This window comes from Panthera pardus, unplaced genomic scaffold (assembly GCF_024362965.1).
Source record: "Panthera pardus isolate Hobbes unplaced genomic scaffold, ASM2436296v1 HiC_scaffold_12, whole genome shotgun sequence".
NCBI lineage: Eukaryota > Metazoa > Chordata > Mammalia > Carnivora > Felidae > Panthera > Panthera pardus.
The window spans coordinates 46,991,898-47,013,883 of NW_026526677.1; the positions used below are offsets into that span (position 1 = coordinate 46,991,898).

General features: G+C 35.2%; 1 protein-coding gene across 2 annotated transcripts in view; it reads right to left on the reverse strand.

Moving 5' to 3' along the window:
* USP47 (ubiquitin specific peptidase 47) overlaps positions 1–21,986 on the reverse strand; it is a 105,933-nt gene that overhangs the window by 71,296 nt on the left and 12,651 nt on the right. Inside the window, exon 2 of one of the 2 annotated variants that reach the window (XM_019456327.2) lies at positions 595–654. The exons of the other annotated variant lie outside the window; for it this stretch is intronic. Within the exon in view, the coding sequence (XP_019311872.1) occupies positions 595–654 (60 nt within the window). The remainder of the gene's footprint in view (positions 1–594; positions 655–21,986) is intronic. 2 annotated transcript variants of the gene reach the window in all.

The following is a 21,986-nucleotide window of genomic DNA, read 5'->3' on the forward strand; positions in this document are numbered from 1 at the left end:
CCCCATCCTATTCCCCCTGCCCCCACCCAGTAAACTCCAATGTTATATGATCTTTTCCTAAATGGCCTCTTGCCACAGACCATTTAGAGGTTAAAGGAAGCACATTGAAGAAAAAAAATTTTAGAACTAAAGGACCCAGGAAAAAATGAGGCATTAAGTAAAGGTTAGAATGGGATGCAACATCACAGCAAAGTTTAGGTTTATAATGCAGTCAGCCTGTTAGGAAGGTAATAGTTTTATTTAATTATTCAAGTAAGATTTCTGGGTTTTGACTCTGTAAGTTATTAAATGATTCAATGCAGCACTACTAATATTCAGAAAATGAAATATATCTGCATAAAAAACAGACAACAACCATACCTGAAACTCAAAACAAAGGGCTCCATAGTTTTTAGGTTTTCCCCCTGACTCACATGTTAAAAACAAGGTGCATATTCATTTAAGGTGACTTTCTTCTTATTAAAATCAGGTTGAAATAACATAAGCCAAACGAACATAAAGCTTAAGACATGCCTTGTTATTAAATAAAAATACCAACATGCTGTTACTTGTTCTGCTGATTATCAGACTAAAGCAATTACATCAGCAGTCTACCTGTAAAAATTTCTTCTTCATTTCATCAAAGATATTTTGTCTGCATCTCCAAAACACATCCTATGGTATATAAGAACAAAATGAATTACAAATTATTTCCTTAAAATACAAAGGTAAGATAGTGAAATTACAACAATTAAGCTAAAGACATTTTTGCAATCAAATCTGTATTAGAGTATTATACCACCTAGGATTTTATTCATAATTTACATTTCTAATTTTTACTTTAGGGCTCAATTACTCTTGTAAGGTTACTGAAAACCTGTGCTATAGTGATAAAGATTAATATTAGCACAGAAAAAAACCAACCACATTAACAAAGAGTGGTAGCTCCAGAATTAAGTGTAAATCAAATGTTCTAAGCCACATATTTTTTCCAGTTTTACTGAAATATAATTAACATCCAACACTGTAATAATTTAAAGTATACAACATAAAGATCTGATATATGTATATATTGCAAAATGATTACTAAGTTTAGCTAACATTTGTTTCACACATTGTTTTCCTCTTAGTGGTGACAATTATAAGATCTACTCTCTTAGCAACTTTCAAATACAGTGCAGTATTGTTCACTATAGTCACCATGCTGTATGTAACATCCCCAATACTTACTTATCTTAGAACTGGAAGTGTGTGCATTTTGACCACCTTCACCTATTTTCTCTACCCTCTTCCTCTGGCAACCACCAATCTGCTTCCAGTTCTATCTTTTAGATTCCACACATAAGTGAGATCAGACAGTATTTGTCTTTCTCTTCCTAAGTCACATAATATTTTGAGTCCATTAAAGAAACTTTACAGGGGAACCTAGAGATCCCTGATTTAGGTGGTTTATAAATTTGGATTTTTAACATGATAAATATTCTTAAAGTAAAGCTGCTTATCACTACCGCCTGTAGCTATTTTCTTTTAATATAAATCTTTTTCTTATTACGAGACAAGCTTATTTTTCCAATTAAGGAAACAGAAATATTCAAAAGAAAATAAAGATAACCTATAATCAGGAGATAATCTCCTGAAAAATCTTGGTTTTACACCATTTCACACTTTTTCTGTACAAATCTTGTTTTCCTCCACCTTCTTTAATTAATAAATAAAGGTGCTTTTTATTACAGTAACCTGGATACTATTCTACATCAATGAAAACATTTTACATTATTTGCTTTTACAATAGAAATGTATTTCTATTATTAATAGCAGTAAATAACCTTTTTAACGAGCAACCCTAAAATAACCCCTATAGTGGTGCCTGGGTGGCTCAGTGGGTTAAGCATCCAGCTTCAGCTCAGGTCATGATCTTAGGGTCTGTGAGTTTGAGCCCTATATCAGGCTCTCTCCTGTCAGTGCAGAGCCCACTTCGTATCCTCTATCTCCCTCTTTCTCTGCCCCTCCCCACCCCACACTCATAAAAATAACATTTAAAAAAATAAATCAATGGGGGCGCCTGGGTGGCTCAGTCGGTTAAGAGGCCGACTTCGGCTCAGGTCATGATCTCGCGGTCCGTGAGTTCAAGCCCCGCGTCGGGCTCTGTGCTGACAGCTCGGAGCCCGGAGCCTGTTTCAGATTCTGTGTCTCCCTCTCTCTGACCCTCCCCCGTTCATGCTCTGTCTCTCTCTGTCTCAAAAACAAACGTTAAAAAAATAATAATAATTTTAAAAAAAATCAATAAAATAACACCAATAACAATTATTAACATTGTGATATACATCCTATCAGATCCCTCTCCATTCTATGCATATATTGTATAGACTGCTAATTATTAACCAAATAAGATCATTCTGTACACTATTATTTTAATTCTGTTCCTTGTCCCTCAATATTCAATTATCTTTCTGTGCCAAAACATGTAGTTTAAAACTACAGTGTTCCATTATATAGAAAACTATAATTTATTTAACTAATCTGCTATTAATGGGCATTTAGACACTTTCAAATTTTCACTACAGCTTTGCTTATGTATACACTATTCTTCCTAAAGATAACTGCCCAAAGAATTACTAGATCAAAGGTTAGGTACTAATTTTTAGGATTTTGAAACACGGTGCCAAAAGGCTCTCTCTTCCACAAATAAGAACTGTAACTATCTGTCAAACACTAGGTGTTGAGAAAATAGCAGGGAACAAAGCCCTTGTCCTCAGGGAGCTGCCATTTTACAGCAGGAACTCAACCGTAAACAAATCTAAGCAATCAGGTACCTGCCAACCTTAGAGTCTTTGCATTTCTGTCCATTCTACCTGGAATGCTCTTCCCTCGACATCCTTACTTCCTATGTGCAAATATAATTGTGGTGGCTTTAAAATACGTCCACAGATTCTTTGACATGTCTCCTAGCAAGAATAGGAGTCTAATTCCAGTCCCCTTAATTATGGGTCAGCCTTAGTGACTTCTTGTAATACACAACATGACTTTCAAGGCTGGGGTAGAAAGGGCAATACGGCTTCCACCTGGCTCTCTCTCTCTCAGATGGTTGCCCTTGGAACACAGCCACTATGCTGTGTGGGAGCCAAGTAGCCACATAGAAAGGTCATGTGTAGATGTTCTAGCCACAGCCCAAATGAGATCCCAGCTGGCAACCAGCATCAACCACCATACATGTGAACACCAGCATTCAGATGATTCCAGTCCTCAGCCTTTCAGCTGTCCCAGCTGATACCTAGCAAAGCATAAATGAGCTGTCCCAGCCAAGCCTTGCCTAAACTGCACACCCATGAGCAAAAGTCACTAAGTTTGGGGGCAGACTGTTATATAGCAAAAGAAAATCAGAATAGTCAATTTCTCAATCTTGTCTTTTTCTCATCTTCCTTTTATTTTTTCTGTTCATATTTTATTTTGAGGAAGAGAGAGAGAGAGAGAGAGAGCAGGGTAAAGGCAGACAGACAGGGTGAGAGAGAATCCCAAGCAGGCTCCATGCTGTCAGCACAGAGTCCACAAACCAGATCATGACCTGAGCCAAAATCAAGAGTCTGACTGACACTTAACCGACTAAGCCACCCAAGCGCTCCTTTCTCATTATCCTTTTAAAATTACAATTCTCTTGATAGTTGACATCTATCTCCCTTCCTTGCTTCAGGCTTCCCCAGAGTACTTTTGACCATTTGATGTATTTGCATTATTTTACTTGTTTATTGTCTATCTCCAAGAAACTTCCACTATGAACCAAGATGACATAGTAGACTGGATTTACCTTCCCCATCTTAAACAACTAAAAACCTACACAAAATATATAGAGATAGAGTCCAGTAATTTCCCTGAGTTTAATAGATGAGGTGGGAGTTCAAGGGCGCCAATCTGGCTAAAATTTACAGAGCAGAATACTGAAGAAAAGAAAGCTGTGGAAACAGCAAGCTCCAGAGATCTGTAGAATGGTCCTCCATGAGTATTCAGCCATACTCATCAGCATATGCATGTGAAGAAATAGCTGAGGCAGGGGAACAAACCACAGTAAAGTATCCCTGGAGCTCATTTCAGTTCCCACCAGCCAAAATGAAAAAAATATAATACACAAGGCATCAGATAAGAGTACTCAGAAGAATATTGTCTCAGTAGTGGGACCAAATTAGGCTCAGACTTAGGCTTAAAAGCAAGCCTTAAAAATATCAAACTGTTAACAAGTAAATTAACTGCATTCAAAAACAAAGCTCAAAAACATTTATGGGAATAAAAAATACTCAGCACCCATCAAGGAATAATTCACAATGTCTGACATGCAATCAAACATAAATAGGCATGTAAAGAAGCAGGAAACTATGACTCATAATAAGAAAAACCAACCCAGAAACGATACATAGGATAGAATTAGGAGACAAGGGTGTAAAAAGTTTATAACTGTATTCTATATTTCAAGAAGGGAGACTGGCTAGCTCAGTCTGGTAGAGCATGCGACCCTTGATCGCAGGTTGTGAGTTCAAGCCCCACACTGGGGTGTACAGATTACTTAAAATCTTCAATCAATCAATCAATCAATAGATGAGTATGTTAAGAAAAAACATGGAAGATATAAAAAAGATCCAATTCAAATTTCTAGGGATGAAAAGTACAATATCTGAAATGAAATATATAATGGGTAGGATTAACAGATTAGGTACTATTGAATAAAAGATTAATAAACTTGAAGACATAACAATAGAAACTATCAAAAATAGGTCATATTTCATCCTTTTCATGGTTGCATACGTGTGTATACCCACATACACACACACACACACACACCCCACATCTTCCTTATCAGTTGACCTACTGACAGATACTTAGGTTGCTTCTATACCTTGGTTATTGTAAATAATACTGCAATAATCATAAGGGTGCACAAGGCACCCAGGAGGCTCAGTCAGCTGAACGTCTGACTTGAGCTTAGGTCATGATCTCACAGTTTATGGGTTCAGGCCCCACATCGGGCTTTGCACTGGCAGTGCAGAGCCTGCTTCGGATTCTCTCTCTCCTTCTCTCTCTGCCTCTCCCCCGCTTGCACTCACTCTCAAACATAAAAACATTTTTAAAAATGTTTTGTTTTTTAATCATAGGAGTGCACATATCTTTTCAAATTAGTGTTTTTATTTTCTTTGGATAAATAAAGATGATACCGGGGGTGCCCGGTTGGTCAGTCGGTTGAGCGTCTGACTTCGGCTCAGGCCATGATCTCACAGTCCAGGAGTTCGAGCCCCATGTCAGGCTCTGTGCTGACAGCTCAGAGCCTGGAGATTCTGTGTCTCCCTCTCTCCCTGCCCCTCCCCTGCTCATGCTCTATCTCTGTCTCAAAAATAAATAAAAACATTATAAAAAATAAATAAATAAATAAATAAATAAATAAATAAATAAAAATGATACCATGCCATCTGAGACAACATGCATAAACCTAGAGGCTATGATGCTAAATGAAATAAGTCAGACTAAGAAAGACAAAGTGGAATCTTATAAAAATAAAAATAAATAGGCAAAAAGCAGAATCAGACCTAAAAATACAGAGAACAAACTGATGGTTGCCAGAGGACAGGAGGTGGGAGAGTGGGCAAAATGGGTGAAGGGGAGTTGGAGATATAGGTTCCCAGTTATGGAATGAGTAAATCATGAAAATCAAAGCACAGCATAAGGAATACAATGACATCGTATTAGCAGATGCTAAGCTACATTTAAGGTGATAAGGCATAATGTATAAATTTGTCAAAATCACTATGTTGTACACCTGAAACTAATGTAACACTGTGTGTCAACTATACTCAAATTAGGGGGAAAAAAGACACAGGAAAAAATAACATACACACAAACGAACAAACAACAGAAAGTGGAACAGAAACCATAAAGGCCAGAGGAAGCTGAACAGTATTTTTTTCTGGTACTTACAGAAAATAACTGTTAACTCAGAAGCCTAAAACAAACAAATGAAAATGTCCTTTAGAAATGACCCAGAAATTGCCTTAGTAATCAATCAGAATTCAAGACATTCTTAGATAAAGGAAAACTAAAAGAATTTGTCTCCAGTAAAACTACTCTGAAGAAATGGATAAAGGAATTTCTCTAAACAAAAAGGAAACGATCAAAGAAAGAACCTTAGAACATCAGGAAGGAAGGAAGGAAGGAAGGAAGGAAGGAAGGAAGGAAGGAAGGAAGGCAGGCAGGCAATATGATAAAGAAGGTTAAATACAATACACTTTCATTCTCATGAGTTTTTATTAAATGTTTGACAATTGACATAAAAATGACGTAAAAATGAAAAGACTACTTCTTATGGTTATAAATGTATAGAGGAAATATCTGACACAATTATATTATAAACAAAGAATGGTAAAGGGACATAAAGGAGTAATGATTCTGCATTTCAACTGATAAGTTGGTATATATAAGATAATACCCAGAGGAATCAAGAGAACACAACACACATCCATATGAATATGCCCAACTGATTTCTGTCTAGATACAACAACTCAATGAAGGAATGAGTTTTTTCAACAAATGGTGCTGGAACTGGACATTAATATGCAGAAAAATAATAATCCTTAACCTAAGTACCTCACCATATACAAAAATTAACTGAATATGGATAATAAACTTAAATGAAAAATATGAAACTATAAAACTTTTAAGGGAAAAAAAAAAACAGGAGAAAATCTTCCAGGCTAATAAGACTAGGCAGAGTTCTCAGATGACATCAAAAGCATGGTCTATAAAAGGAAAAATTGATAAATTTCATCAAAATTGAAAAAGTTTATTTTATAAAAACCCTGTAAGGATGAGAAAGACAAGCTACAGACTGAGAAGAAATATTTCAAACCACATAATCGACCAGAACTAATATCTACCCAGAATTCTAAACACCTGACAAAAAAAATCTAATTAGAACCTAAGCAAAAACATAAAACATTTCAACACAAGGCATAAACAGATGACAAATACACACATGAAAAGATGGTCAATATCACTAGCCATTAGGGAAATGCAAATTAAAATCATATTGAGATTACCACACACCTATCAGAATGGCTAAAATTAAAATTAGTGACAGGGGCGCTGGGTGGCTCAGTCAGTTAAGCATTTGACTCTTGATTTTGGCTCAGGGCATGATCACAGGGTCTTGGGATCAAGCCCCACACTCAGCATGGAGCCTACTTGAGATTTTCTCTTTCTCTCTTTCTCTTTCTCTCTTTCTCTCTTTCTCTCTCTCTCTCTCTCTCCGTCCCTCCCGCTGACCTTCTTCCCTACTGTCTCAAAAATATAAAATAAATTTAAATAAATGTAAATAAATTAAAAAAAGAAAGCCAAAACTATAAATCCTTTATAAAAAGTAATGTTATTTTTAAAATCCTTGGATGGGAAAGAAAATTTTTAAGTATATAAAAAAGAAAAAGACTGATTAAGATCAGTTCAATCATGGACTTCTTGATTTCAAAAAATTAAAAGGATGAAAAAAAAGCGACAAATTGGGAAAGGACATTTACAACAAATGTAACTAACAAAAGACTGGTATCCCAGAATAATAATAAATTCCATAAATCAATACACAAAGATAATTCAATAGAAAAATGGCCAAGACGTGAACAGGAGATTCTCAGAAGCGAATGATTAGCTCACAAAGAAATTTTTGAATGCACAACATTATGAGTAAGCAAAAAAAAAACAAGCTACAAACCAAGAACTCTCACTCATGTTAGTGGGAATGTAAACTGATACAACCCTTCGAGAAAACAGTTTTGATATTACTTATAAATCTGAAAATATGTTTACCCTACAATCGATTAATCTCACCACCAGGAATATCTATCTATTATCTATCCATCCATCTTGCCATCCAGCCATCCATCATCTCCTAAAGGAACTCTTGCCCCAAGTAACAAGAGATGTGTACAGAAATGTTTACAGTACATTGCTCAGAATAGCACAAAACTATAAATATCCTAAGTGTGCTTCCATGATAAACTGTAGTATATTCATAGAACAGAAGACTATGTTACAGAGAAAATGAAGTGCTGTTATGTACATCAACATGAATGTATCTCAAAACAAAGTGGAAGAGCCAACTCATAGTAAAATATATGCCACAGACCAATAGACACAAAATAATTCCATTTACATAAAGCTCAAAAATATATAAACTAGCCATTTTATTGTTTACTGACACAGCATGTGGTGAAACAAAAACACATTTATCAAAAATTTAGAATGGTGGTAGAGGCAGGGACAGAACTGAGGAGGAGGGAGTTATAAGGATTTCAGTGGTACTGGTAATGTTTCATATCCTGAAAAAGACGCCCAAGTTATTATTCTTCTTTAAACTAAACTTAATATATTCATTTTTTTATATCCTATTCTTCATAATAAGATGATGTAAAAATGGGAACAAAACACAGATGACTAAGAGGTTAAATTAATGCACACCTTACTTATTTTTGATAGATTGATACATCAACAAATATGAAAGGTACAAAATATCTTGATTTCAGAAAAGCACACTTGACAAAAACATTGCTATGCATAAAATGATAAAAATGTGCCTTAACAATTATAACTTTTTTTTCCCAATGTTTATTTGAGAGAGAGAGAGAGAGAGAGAGAGAGAGAATGAATGAGCACAAGAGGGGCAGAAAGAGAGGGAGACAGAGGATCTGAAGCAGACTCTGCGCTGACAGCAGACAGCCCGATCTGGGGCTCGAAATCACGAACCACAAGATCATGATCTGAGCTGAAGTCGGATGCTTAACTGACTGAGCCACCCAGGCGCCCCAACAATTACAACTCTTAACTGAAACCACAACTAAAAGATTATGCCAAAAGATTATCTATCTTCAGTCCTGTTTTATTTAGCACTTTAAGTAATCATCTAGACAAAGCCATGAAAAAGATGATCAAATTTAAGGAACATAAGGAATAGTTAATATAATAAACAGTATCAATTTCAAATCTGTCTCAATAGACATGACCAAAACAAAAATTTTAAATAGGAATAAAACCCATTATTTTTGTTCAAAAAATAAAATGGACATATGTCCACCAATCCTACCTTCAAGAATTCATCCAAGGTGGCACACCTGGGTGGCTCAGTTGGTTAAACGTCCAACTCTTGATTTCAGCTCAGGCCATGATCTCAAGATTCATGGGACTGAGCCCCACGTAGGGCTCTACACTAACAGGGCAGAGCCTGCTTAAGATTCTCTCTCTCTCTGTCCCTCCCCTGCTCCTGCTCATACTCTCTCAAAATAAATAAAAAGTTAAAAAAAAAATTCATCCAACGGTATTGTCAATGAATGTACAGACATGAATGTAAAAAGATACTCAGCAAAACATTACTGTAAATGTAATAAGAACATACCAAAAGCTGTCTAATTCGCCAAAAAAGAAAATAATTTATAAGAAAATTATAATAAATATACGTAGTGGCATACCATGCAGTCTTTGAAAATAATGCTATATGAGATATACAGACAAGGGTAAATATCCAGTATATTGCTAAGAAACGATGCTAGCCTTAAAATGTACTATAATACCATTTTTTTAAGAGTCTATATTGGAAAAGAGAGGGAAGGAAAAATTTCAGAATAAAAGAATCTCATCAAAGCATTAACAGTATTGTCTTTGAGGGGTAAAGCTAGAGGTGTTTTTTCTTTATGCTTTCTGACATTTCCAAATATTTAGCACTGCACATATACTTGTTTTTATAATTTATATGTAAATCATAAGAAATAAACTTGACAAATTTACTCAACTTATATATTAAGTAAAAAATTTTAAGTGTTAGCCTACTCCTACCCTCTCAAACACAAGAGAGAAAACACCTAACCGCTCAATCAAACATGTACAATAAGAAAACAAAAGCAATTTACCTAGGCAACAGTACACATGGAAAAGATCTAGGGAGATTTCAAGAACTACACTCAGTGTGTACAACAACCAACATGATAGGTCTACAGAAAACAAACAATAAAAACTAGCACAATCAAGATCAGGTAACATTAACAGACAATATGCAGACTGTGCGCAATGTGAGGTTACTACATAAGAAAATAGTTAAAAGAAACTAAGGATGTCTAAAATAACCGAAGGCTTATGATAATAAACTTCAACTACTAACTTCAACTAATATATATCTGGAAAAATAGAGGCCAAAAGGAAGCTTGGAAGCCTCTTACAAGGAAATTAAAAAGAAAATAGTATTCTAAAAGAATACTATTCTTTAAATACTATTAAATACTATTCTAAAAAAATGAATGTCACTTTATATTCTGAAAATCACACATAACATTCTACACATTAAAATCTCTAAAAGCTCCATTTCAAAGAATACTATTCTTTAAATACTATTAAATACTATTCTAAAAAAAAATGAATGTCACTTTATAGTCTCAAAATCACACATAACATTCTACACATTAAAATCTCTAAAAGCTCCATTTCTGGGACAAATGGGAGTAGATACACTCTCCCTATTCCACCTGCTAAATACAACTAAAAGCATTATGTATTAAACAAAGATAAGAAGATACTGAAAGGTGAAGAGGAAGCAGACCAGCTAGGGACCTCAGGATCCAAAGAATGAAGGTCATGGTGGTTAATTCCCTGGATTTCTTTTCGCCTAATATATTCTGTTATGAGTAAGCACAGACTGAAAAATGCCCAAGACATGAATGCCTTTTTCCAGCTAAAGGATCAGAGGCAGTCTCACAAAACAGGAAACTTTTAGACACTAATCACACTACAGCCAAACACTGGGGGGATTGAGGTGGGGGAAAGTTGCTCTGCCTCCATTCCCATCATCAAGGTGCAAGAGATTTCCATTCTCATCTGGCTAAAACAAGGCACTCCCTTCCCTCCCACACCCTTCCACCACAGTGGTGTTAAAGAAGACAAAGTAGGCAAGTGGGACTTCCATCACAGCCCAGTGGTAGAAGCACTTCCTCACTTGTATCAGTGGAAGCCTCATGGGAGGACTAACAAAGTGTAACCCCTTGTCCCAGTCAAGCAGGTATCCACAGAAGTTTAAGGGGAACCTGAACTTCACCCCCAACCAGGAGTAACAAGGCACCACTCGCACCCAGGCTATAAAGGTGGGATGAGGAATCCGGACTTCTACTTCCACCTCTTGGTAATGAAGGAGAACCAACCCCCTTTCACCTGTTGGCAGGATATCAGAGAAAATCTGTTAAAACAAAAGATTTAAGTAACATTCAGAGTTTATAATGTAATACCCAAAACATTCAGGATAAAATGAAAAGTCACTTGTCATACCAAGAACCAGGAAAATCTCAACCTGAATGAGAAAAGACAATCAATAGATGCCAACACCAAGATGATGCAAATATTGGAATTATCTGACAAGGATTTTAAAGCAGCTGTGTAAAAATGTTCAGCATGAAACAAATGAAAAAAACAAATTATCAGCAAAGAAATAGCAAATAAAATCACTAAAATTAAAACTCACTAGGTAGGCTCAATAGCAGAATGAAGGTGACAAGGGAAGGAATCAGTGACCCTGCAGATAAGAACAACAGACATTTTTATCTGAAAAATAAAGAAAAAAAAGACCAAAAAAATCATTCTCAATTTGTACAATCTGTACAACCATAACAAAAGACCTAACTGACATTCATGTCATCCATGTCCTGGGAGGAAAGAAGAAAGACAGTGTACATGAAAAACTATTTGAAGAAATAATGGCTGAAAACTTCCGAAATTTGGCAAGAGGCATAAGACTACATATTCAGGAAGCTGAGTGAATCCCAAACAGATTAAATCCAAAGTATTTCATGTAAACACATATCATAATCAAAATCCTTGAAAACTAGGGGTGCTCGGGTGGCTCAGTTGGTTAACCACCTGACTCTTGATTTCAGCTCAACTCATAATTTCACAGTTGTGAGAACTAGCCCTGCATCGGGTTCCATGCTGGGTGTGGGGTCTGCTTAAGATTCTCTCTCTCCCTCTGCCCCTCCCCCACTTAGGCATGCTCTCTCTTGCTCTGCCTCTCAAAAAAGAAAAAAAAAAAATCCTTGAAAACTAAAGGCAAAGAGAAAAAATTTGAAAACAGTGAGAAACAATACCTTATGCATATGGGCAAAACAATTCAAATGAAGATTTCTCATTAAAAATCACAAACATAGATATTTTCCACAATATTTTCCACAGAGCTAAAAGAATTGTCAGCCTAGAATCCTATATTCAGTGAAAATATCCTTCAGGAATGAAGGGAAAATCAAGACATTTTCAAATGAAAGAAAACTAAAAGATTTGTTGCTAGCAGACCTACCCTAAAAGAATGGCTAAAGGAAGTTCTCTAAACAGAAATGGTAATAACACAAAGAAACCACTTCCTATTAAAAATGAAATATTATATTCTAGGATAATGTACAAATGCTGTTTTACAAAAGTAATTAGACATACTGTGCAAAACTCTAAAATAATTTTGAGTTGACTCAATGCGATGTTTGGGTTATTTCCACAAAAAGCTAGACATCATAAGCTCTTAGTCAAGTCCACAACTATGCTGCAAAGCAAAATACAACTTACATCATTTAAGCTTACAAGTTTTCTAAATATAGGACCTGCTGTGAGTGCTAAAATGGTCTACTGATTTGACAATTTCTCTTCCGGGTATATAACCAAAAGAACTGAAAGCAGGGACTCATACATGGCTGAACACCCATGTTCATAACAGCATTATTCACAACAGCCAAAAGATGGAAATAAATATTTATATACACAGATCAATATAGATATATGATTGAATATAAAGGTGTATGTATGTGTGTATATATGTGTATACATATATACACATATAAAATGTATTTATGTCTCTATACATACATATAAAACGGAATATTATTCAGCCTTAAAAAGGATGGCAATACTGACACAATCTACAACATGGATAAACCTTGAAGAAATTATACTACGTGAAATAAGTGCAAAAAACAAATGCTGTAGGATTCCACTTATATTAGGTACCTAGAATAAATAAATTCAGACAGAAAGTAGAATGGTAGTTGCCAGACATTGAGAGGGTGGGTAGGGGAATAGGGAGTAATTGTTACTGGGTATAGTTCTGCAAGATGAAAAGATATCTGAGGATGAATAATGGTGAGTAGCACAACAATGTAAATGTACTTAATGCTAACGAACTGTACACTTAAAACTGATTAAGTAAATTTTATGTATATTTTACCAAATTAAAAAATTAATCACATAGAACTTATGATCATAAATCTGGGGAAGTAGCAAAATTGTCTGCCAACTGGGTTTCCAATAGTTCTATGTTACAAACACATTATAGTCACAAAAACATACTATGGATATGTGTAAATATATGTATAAGCATGAAATACATTTCTATTTTCTCTTATAATCCAGAAAAAAAAACCTGCCTAATTATTAAAGGCTTTCATATGATTTGAGTTATATATAGACGCATATATAAATGATATAAAGACAGATTTCACATTTATATATGTGAGTGTGCATATTTTCTAGCTCCTTTTTACTGAGGAGACCTAGAAGCAATGATATCCCTGCAACAATAAACACACCTAGTGCCCAGATGGTGATTTCTGAATACCATTCTCCACAAAAAGGATTAAGAGATCTTTGTAGAAATGACTGATCTTAGTGTCGGTGTTGGAAAGGTACAAGACCTTGGAATATCCTTCCCTGGCAGAAAGTAAGGAAATACTCCAAGAACGGGGAGATATGTCAAAAGGACACAGGAGCCAGTTGAAAGGGTTCTCACTGGCCAAATGTAGAATAATTTGAACATCAAAATAAATTATTCAATGTAAAAGTTAACATTAAAAAGACTGCTGCATAGAATAAGAAGTAATCAAATGACTAAAAATGTATACATAGCTAAGCTGAAAATTTAATAGTAAACATGTCCTTTTCCTGAATAATATTAAACTACTGATGATGGGCAGGAAATCATTAGAGAATGGCTAAAATTGACCTAGTACTCCTTAAGGATTCCTTAGAAAAAAATTTATTTTTAGAATTTATATCTCACTTTGTTCACTTAAAAGCTAAAATGTTAACTACAGAAGTTAACTGCCAGGAAGCTGAGTATCTAATGTAAGTTTTAAAAATTTTAATCATATTTTTTTTTAAATCTAATCATGAACTTTTTATTCAGTGTATTTTTAATATTTAGTTTAGGAATAAATGAGTATGTAAACAAAAGAGAATTAAAGGTAAAGACATTATCATCAAATTTTATATGAATCAAGTTATAATTTTTTAGCCATTTTTTCAACTTTTAAATTCTCAAGAATTAAATCATTCACTGTTTCCATTTTAATGTGGGTGGAAATTGAAGTTAAAGTTCATCATTCAAATATATCACATTTCTCATTCCCCTGATTAGCCATCCTAAACAGTTGAGCCATTCTAACAAAACATCTCTATGAATCATTATATTCAGTAAGTGATACACACTGCATTTACTAACAAAAATACAAGACTTGCTTGGATCCAATTATCTTTAACTCCATTCCCACTAGCAGCCCTCTACAACTTCCCCCAAATGGTTCAGTCTTTTTAACCCTAGCCTTTTCATCAGTGTGAAATTATACTCATAATATTTAATTTTAGGCTCAATTCTCAAAAGAAATTTCTTTCATATATCTAGGATTTGTGTTTTGTTGTTTTTTTTTTTTTAATTGTATTTCGCAGGGCGTCTGGCTAACTCAGTGGAGTGTGTGATTTTTGATCTTGGGGTTGTGAATTAGAGCCCCACCCTGGGTGTAGAGATTGCTTAAAAATAAAAAATAAATAAATAATATTCATTTACTTGTCAATATACGCAAAGAAAACAAATATATCCAACAACTGAGGAGACTGGTCAGGAATACATAAATACTTCAGAAAATCATAAAGATTCAATACAAACATGAATAAAGACCACAAGTATACAGGAAAAACACAGGCAAATTCATATGCAAGATCTGCCTAGCTAAGAAATGAAAACGGCTAATTTACATTCTTTACTACTGAAAACAAACTGCAAAAGAAAATCTAAGTCTTTTATGAAATTCAATAAACAAAATATATTTGGGAAATTAGATTCAGGAAAATAATTTCATAATACATTACAGAGCTTCTGCTGTTAGAAGCATAAAGTATGCTCTTTTAAAACTTTTAAATAGGGATGCTTGGGTGGCTCAGTCAGTTAAGTAAGTGTCCGACTCTTGGTTTCGACTCAGGTAACGATCTCACAGTCTGTGAGTTCAAGTCCTGCATCAGGCTCTGTGCTGACAGTGCAGAGCCTGCTTGGGATTTTCTGTCTACCTCTGTCTCTGCCCCTTCCCCACTCATGTTCTTTCCCCTCAAAAATAAATAAACATTAAAAAAAACAAAACAAAACAAAACAAAAAAAAACTTTAAGTTTCTAAAAAGTGATTTTGAAAGTTTTAAAATTTTCCAAACTGATTTTAAATTTTCAAACTTTTTTAGTACAAGGGCTTTTAGTATTCAAAGGAAGTTTGACAATAATCACTCTGCTTTACAACTGCTTTCTAAATTCAAATCTTCATATAGGAATTTTCTAAAAGACAACTTTGTACCTATTATAAAAGCTTAGTTCACAGCATAAAAAATTGTAAGTACATTCTACTTTACTTCTGCGATAAACTAATTTGCATTATTAACAGGTGCTTATTCAATATATCAGACTATGGATTTTCTGAATTTAAAGCAATATTCAGTAAGATACAACATTGCCTGTCAATTTATGACATTTACTTCCAAATCATATAGCACAATCAAGTAATAAAGTATAATAGTATGACATAGATACCTTATGGTTTAAAAGTTTTGTAAAAATACCTATATCATACCTACCTTTTGTGCTCTAATATTAGGATCTCCCCTCCTTGCATTCTATTTCCTTCTAAAATACCCATAAAACAAGCTCCCAGAACTTCATAATATCATAAGAAAACTAAGTATATAAATATATAAACCTCTGGGGCATTTGGGTGGCTCAGTCGGTTAAGTGCCCAACTTTAGCTCAGGTCATGATCTCATAGTTTATGAGTTCGAGCCCAGCATTGGGCTCCCAGGCTAAGCGCTGACAGTGCAGAGCTTACCTGGGATTCTCTCTCCATCTCTCTGCCTCTCCCCGCTCTCTCTCTCAAAAATAAACTTTTTTTAAAAAAGTAAAAAATAAATAAGTATATATCTAAAACTCTGAATTCTATATAACCTATTTTTTACTTGTAACAATTACATCAAGTACTCATTCAGTTAGTAGAAAATTAACAATATGAAGTTTGAAAACTTTAAAAAGTTAAAAAAAAAAAAGTTTAGGGGCACCTGAGTGGCTCAGTGGGTTAAGCGTCTGACTCTGGATTTCAGCTCAGGTCCTGATCTCACAGTTCATGAGTTCTAGCCCCACACCGAGCTCTATGCTGACGATGTGGAGCCTGCTTGGGATCCTTTCTCTCCCAATCTTTCTACCCTTCCCCAGCTCAAGCTCACACTCTCTCTCAAAATAAATAAACTTAAAAAAATACTTCTTAAAGTTTAAATCTAACTATGAGCAATATATTTTACTTGATGGTTAAGAAACCATCAATCAGATGACTCATCACACATAACATAAAATTATAATATTTAAAGCTAGATGGACATTTAGATATCAGATTAAACTCCTTATTTTACAGATGAATAAAAAGAAATTCTGGAACCTGAAGTGACTTGCTTGCCGTAAGGTCACATATGAACACAGATCTACTAAGAAATACAGGCTTTCTGGGGCGCCTGGGTGGCTCAGGCAGTTAAGCATCTGACTTTGGCTCAGGTCATGATACTGCGGTTCCTGAGTTCAAGCCTCCGGTTGGGCTCTGTGCTGACAGTTTGGAGCCTGGAGCCTGCTTGGGATTCTGTGATTCCCTCTCTCTCTGCCCCTCCCCTGCTCACACTCCGTCTCTCTCTCAAAAATAAACATTAAAAACAACAACAACAACACAGGTTTTCTGATGACTTTATAATGTTAACATATTTGTGGCAAAAAAAAATTATAATGACATTATTTTTCCCCTCACTTCCATCTTAATACCCCTTCCACTTCTGCCTTATTCCTTTTAATAGTTGTTCTACTACAGGAAATGGGTAACCCACTAATAATATACTGTAGGTATCTAAACTTAGAAACTAAACAGACTACTCTCAGGAGAGGAAATAATATGCCCTTTACTATTCCTGTTATCTTTATTTTTGATTACAGCTAAGTTTTCTTGTAAGAGTAGGCTGTTGTTGACAAGCAGTGACTCAGCTTCTGATACAACTGACTTGTTTACAAGTCTTAAACGTTCTACTGCATTATTACTAAATCAAAGAAGCTTGTTATCTGTTACCATACTTTTATTTAGAAGCATTGATAATAATTTTAATGTAAAAATATTGCATGCCTATAATTCTCTGAACATGAAATTGTACAACTGAAACAAAAGGGTGAAGGTTACTTAAAACTATTAGAAGACTGTTTGAATTTCCTATTGGAGTAGCCTATAGTGCAAAGAGCAATGTACTGCAGAGGGCAAAAGATCAAGGCTAGAACCCTCAGGTCAAGGTGGCTACTTTTCTTTTAGCTGTATAATTGTATGCAAGTCATTTAGTTCTCACTTTCAAGGTCCACAAATAGTTTTTCTGAGGATCAAGAGAAAATATCTTGAAAATTACCCTACAGGTTATAATATAATAATATCACACAAAAGGTATTAAAATTTATATTATAATTTATAATATTTAAAATTTCAAAAGGTTATCTTTTTTGGGTAATATGAATTTCATCAGACAGGAAAAATCTACAAAGATTTTTTGTTTTCTGATTACATGGCCTTCTTACAAAAGTTAAAAACCTACTACTATAAAAGTAGTAAAAACAGGGGCACCTGGGTGGCTCAGTCGCTTAAGTGTCCGACTTTGGCTCAGGTCATGATCTCATGGTTCAGGGGTTCAAGACCCACATTGGGCTCTGTGCTGACAGCTCACAGCCTGGAGCCTGCTTTGGATTCTGTGTCTCCCTCTCTCTCTGCCCTGCCCCACTCACGCTTTCTCTCTCTCAAAAATAAATAAAAAACGTTAAAAAAAATGTTTTTAAATAAATAAAAGTAGTAAAAACACCTCCTACTTTATATAGACTCCTACCTCCTAGTTTATGTAGACTTATAATTTAGAGATAAATCTTATACCTTATCTGGTCCAACTCCCTCATTTAAAAGAAGATAAAAAAGACCGAGAAAGGTTAAGAGACTAAGGCAAAGTCAAACCACTGAGTTTTCTGACTCCCCAACCGTTTCCTTTCATCAGACCAGGGACTATGTGAACTGGGTTATCAAATAGCCATGACCATTTAACGTAATTACCAGTTTTCCCTTTGTAAATCATAAACTCCTCATGAACAGGTACTCTTCTATCTTCTCTCTCTCCTATCAGTACCTAGCAAATGTAATAATTGCATAAAGTATATTTTCTTATCAGGCTTAATAAAAATCCTCAAGGACATGAAAAGATGCTATACATCATTAGTCATTACAGAAATGCAAATTAAACCACAGAGACATCACGACACACTTACTAGAATGTAGAATGGTTAAAAAAAAAAACAGAGCAAAAACTAAACAAACAACCCCCCCGACCCCCTGAAACTGCCAAGTACCAACAAGGAAGGATGTAGAGCAACTAAGATGCTCATACATTGCTGATCCAAATGCAAAACAGTACAGCCATTTCAGGAAAGAGTTTGGCAGTGTCTTACAAGGTTAAATATGTACTTACCACCCAAAACACAGTACGCAACTATTTGTAGCAGCTTTATTCAGAATCACCAAAAACTAGAAACAACTCAAATGTCCATTAGCTGGTGAATGGATGAACAACGGTTGCATTTGGCAATAAGGAAGACTACTGATACCTTAAACAACATGGATGACTCTGATAGTTTTATACTAGAGGAAAGAAGACTCCAAATGCTACATATTATATGAATTCTATTTATATGATATTCTAGAAAGGCAAAATATGAGGACAGAGATCAGTGGTTGTAGGCCCTGAACATGTATGGGGGCAGTGGCAGGTGGAGGTAGGGACTGGGGCATGAGAACACTCTCTTAAGATAATGGAGATATTCAATATCTAGACTGTAGTGGTGGCTATACAATCCTATCAGTTTGCCAAAATTCACAAAGCTGTATACCATAAAGGGCAAATTTTACTATATAAATTATACCTCAGTAAACCTGACTTTAAAAGAAAAGTTCGGTTTGGGGCGCCTGGGTGGCTCAGTTTCTGACTTCTGACTTCAGCTCAGGACATGTTCTCATGGTTCATGAGTTCAATCCCCACATCGGGCTCTGCACTGCCAGTGTGAAGCCTGCTTGGGATTCTCTCTCTCTGCCCCTCCCCTGTCTCTGAAAATAAATAAACTTAAAGAAAAAAAAAAAGTTTCATTCAAGTTCTTACACTAGAGGAGACCTTGAGTAAGTTACTGGGCTTTTACGGCCTTTTTGTTTTTCTAATCTAAAAACGAAGGGGCTGTAATACCTAACTACTACATCCTTTCTATATTAAATCATATTACTGAATTGTAGAAACATTTTCTGTGTCTATTTCTTTCTGTGTCTATTCTGTGTCTGTATTTGTGCCATGTTAATGGTAAATAACGTAATGATAAATAAATATTACAAGACATGTATATTTAAAATGTCAAAATTAAAGCAGTAATATTTCTCAAATGTCTTTTAATAAGAGACTTCATCGCTGGGTATCTAATTTTTCACCAATTCTCTTTCATTACCACAAAGTACTATAAATAAACATAACATAACAAATTACACAACTTGGTATAAACTCAAAATTAAAGGCAATAATATTAAAACACCTTATCATGATCTCATGATTTGTGAGATCGAGCCCCATGTTGGGCTCTTCACTGACAGCATGGAGGCTGCTTGGGATTCTCTTTCTCCCTCTCTCTCTCTCTCTCTCTCTCTCTGCCCCTCTCCCACACTCTCTCTTGCTCTCTCTCTCAAAATAAATAAATGAACTTAAAAAAAATTAAAACACCTAAACACATAAAAGGGTAGACATTTTATATCAATAAAATGGAATAAATGTATATAAATTCATTTATATTTAATAAAGCAATACACACCTTTTAGGAGACGAGTCAAAAATTCTACTTTTTTTAAATTTTTTTTTCTAATGTTTATTTATTTTTGAGAAAGAGAGAGACAGAGCATGAACAGGGGAGGGTCAGAGAGAGAGGGAGACACAGAATCTGAAACAGGCTCCAGGCTCTGAGCTGTCAGCACAGAGCCCGATGCGGGGCTCAAACCCACAGACCGCGAGATCATGACCTGGGCCAAAGTCGGACGCTCAACCGACTGAGCCACCCAGGCGCCCCCAAAAATTCTACTTTTTAATGCAACCCACAACCAGGGCTATATCAAGAGCTCCTTGTGGTTAAGAATTAAAGTCTTAATTTTATTTGGAACATTGGGGATATCCTTGGGATGATTTCATTAATCCCCTAATTAAAAACATTTCTTTGTGGTGTTCTCAGTTGCGCAGCTGCCAACATGACAGTCATCATGAGAGTCATTATTCTCCAACACCAGTGCTACCTCTACCTCCTGAACTTCAGCCAATAGGAAGGGTGGTAAACACTGGAGTTCTCTATATCAGCATCTCTACCAAGCCTAATGCCTGCAAACAGATCAGTGCTAAAGCACTCAGGAAGCAACCAACTACAAAAGTCACTCACAAAAATGTGTCTTATGTGAAGAAACCACATTGTTATAAGCCTTGTACTGTCAGTGAAAATCAGAACACTGAACTTCTCACTTGCAAACTTCCCTTCTAGCATCGAGTGTGAGAAATTGCTTAGGACTTCAAAACAGATCTATACTGCCAGAGTGTAGCTCTCCTAGCACTTTCTGAAGGCAAATGAAACCTATCTATTTAGCATATTTGAAGACACCTACCTGTGGGTTATCCATATAAAAATATAACAATTATGCCAAAAGATATTCTGCCAGCACAACTCATATGCGGGAAATGCACTTAGGATGCATTATGATGGGAAATACTTCATTCTTAAAAAACAAAAAAGTACCTAATTAAATAACTGCAAATGAAAAAACAGAAACAAGAGAATAAGGTATTAGCAAGTTCCTCCTCTTCCACTTTCATTTGTGTGTAGATTTTTCACACTAATGCAGGGACATAAAACATTCACACAAGTAAAAAATGTTTCAGTGAACGAGTTTCAGGAATTAAGCTTTCTAACAATTATAAACAAACCTGTTAACTTTTTCTAGGAAAAACTTTTTCCTGCCCCCTAATGTATACACAATAAAAAATCTAACCTCCTTATAGGCATACAGAGCCTTCAGCATTTTAAGACACAACCTTCCAGAACCATCTTCTCCTACTGAATCCCAGACAACCTATGCATGTACCCTAAACTTTTTCTCACTTCCTTAAAATATATTACAAACGTTTGTGTTTTAAACACTATTCCCTCTAACTAAACTAACTGGGCTAGCCTCTAGAACTAGGTCAGGTTCCTTATTTATCTTTGAATCTGACTCCTAGCAGCTACTAACTCAGTGCTTAACTGAATGAATGAATTGTGCATCAGGAGCTATTGAAAAAGGATATTTATGATTAAATAAAAATAGCTAAGTATCATTTGAAACAAGAAAGATATTTATAGTCAGACTACAATGCTTTGATTATACTAGAAAATTTCACTTAAGTCATAAATGAGGTCCATGGTCTTCCTAAAGCTAAATCTATAATCTTAACAAAGGTACTGGATTCACTATATACAGAAAGATTTAAATTCCAAATCTTTTCTTAATTATGTCACTTAATAGCCCTTAATTCCTCTCTACTGGGAAGCCACTGTATTTATT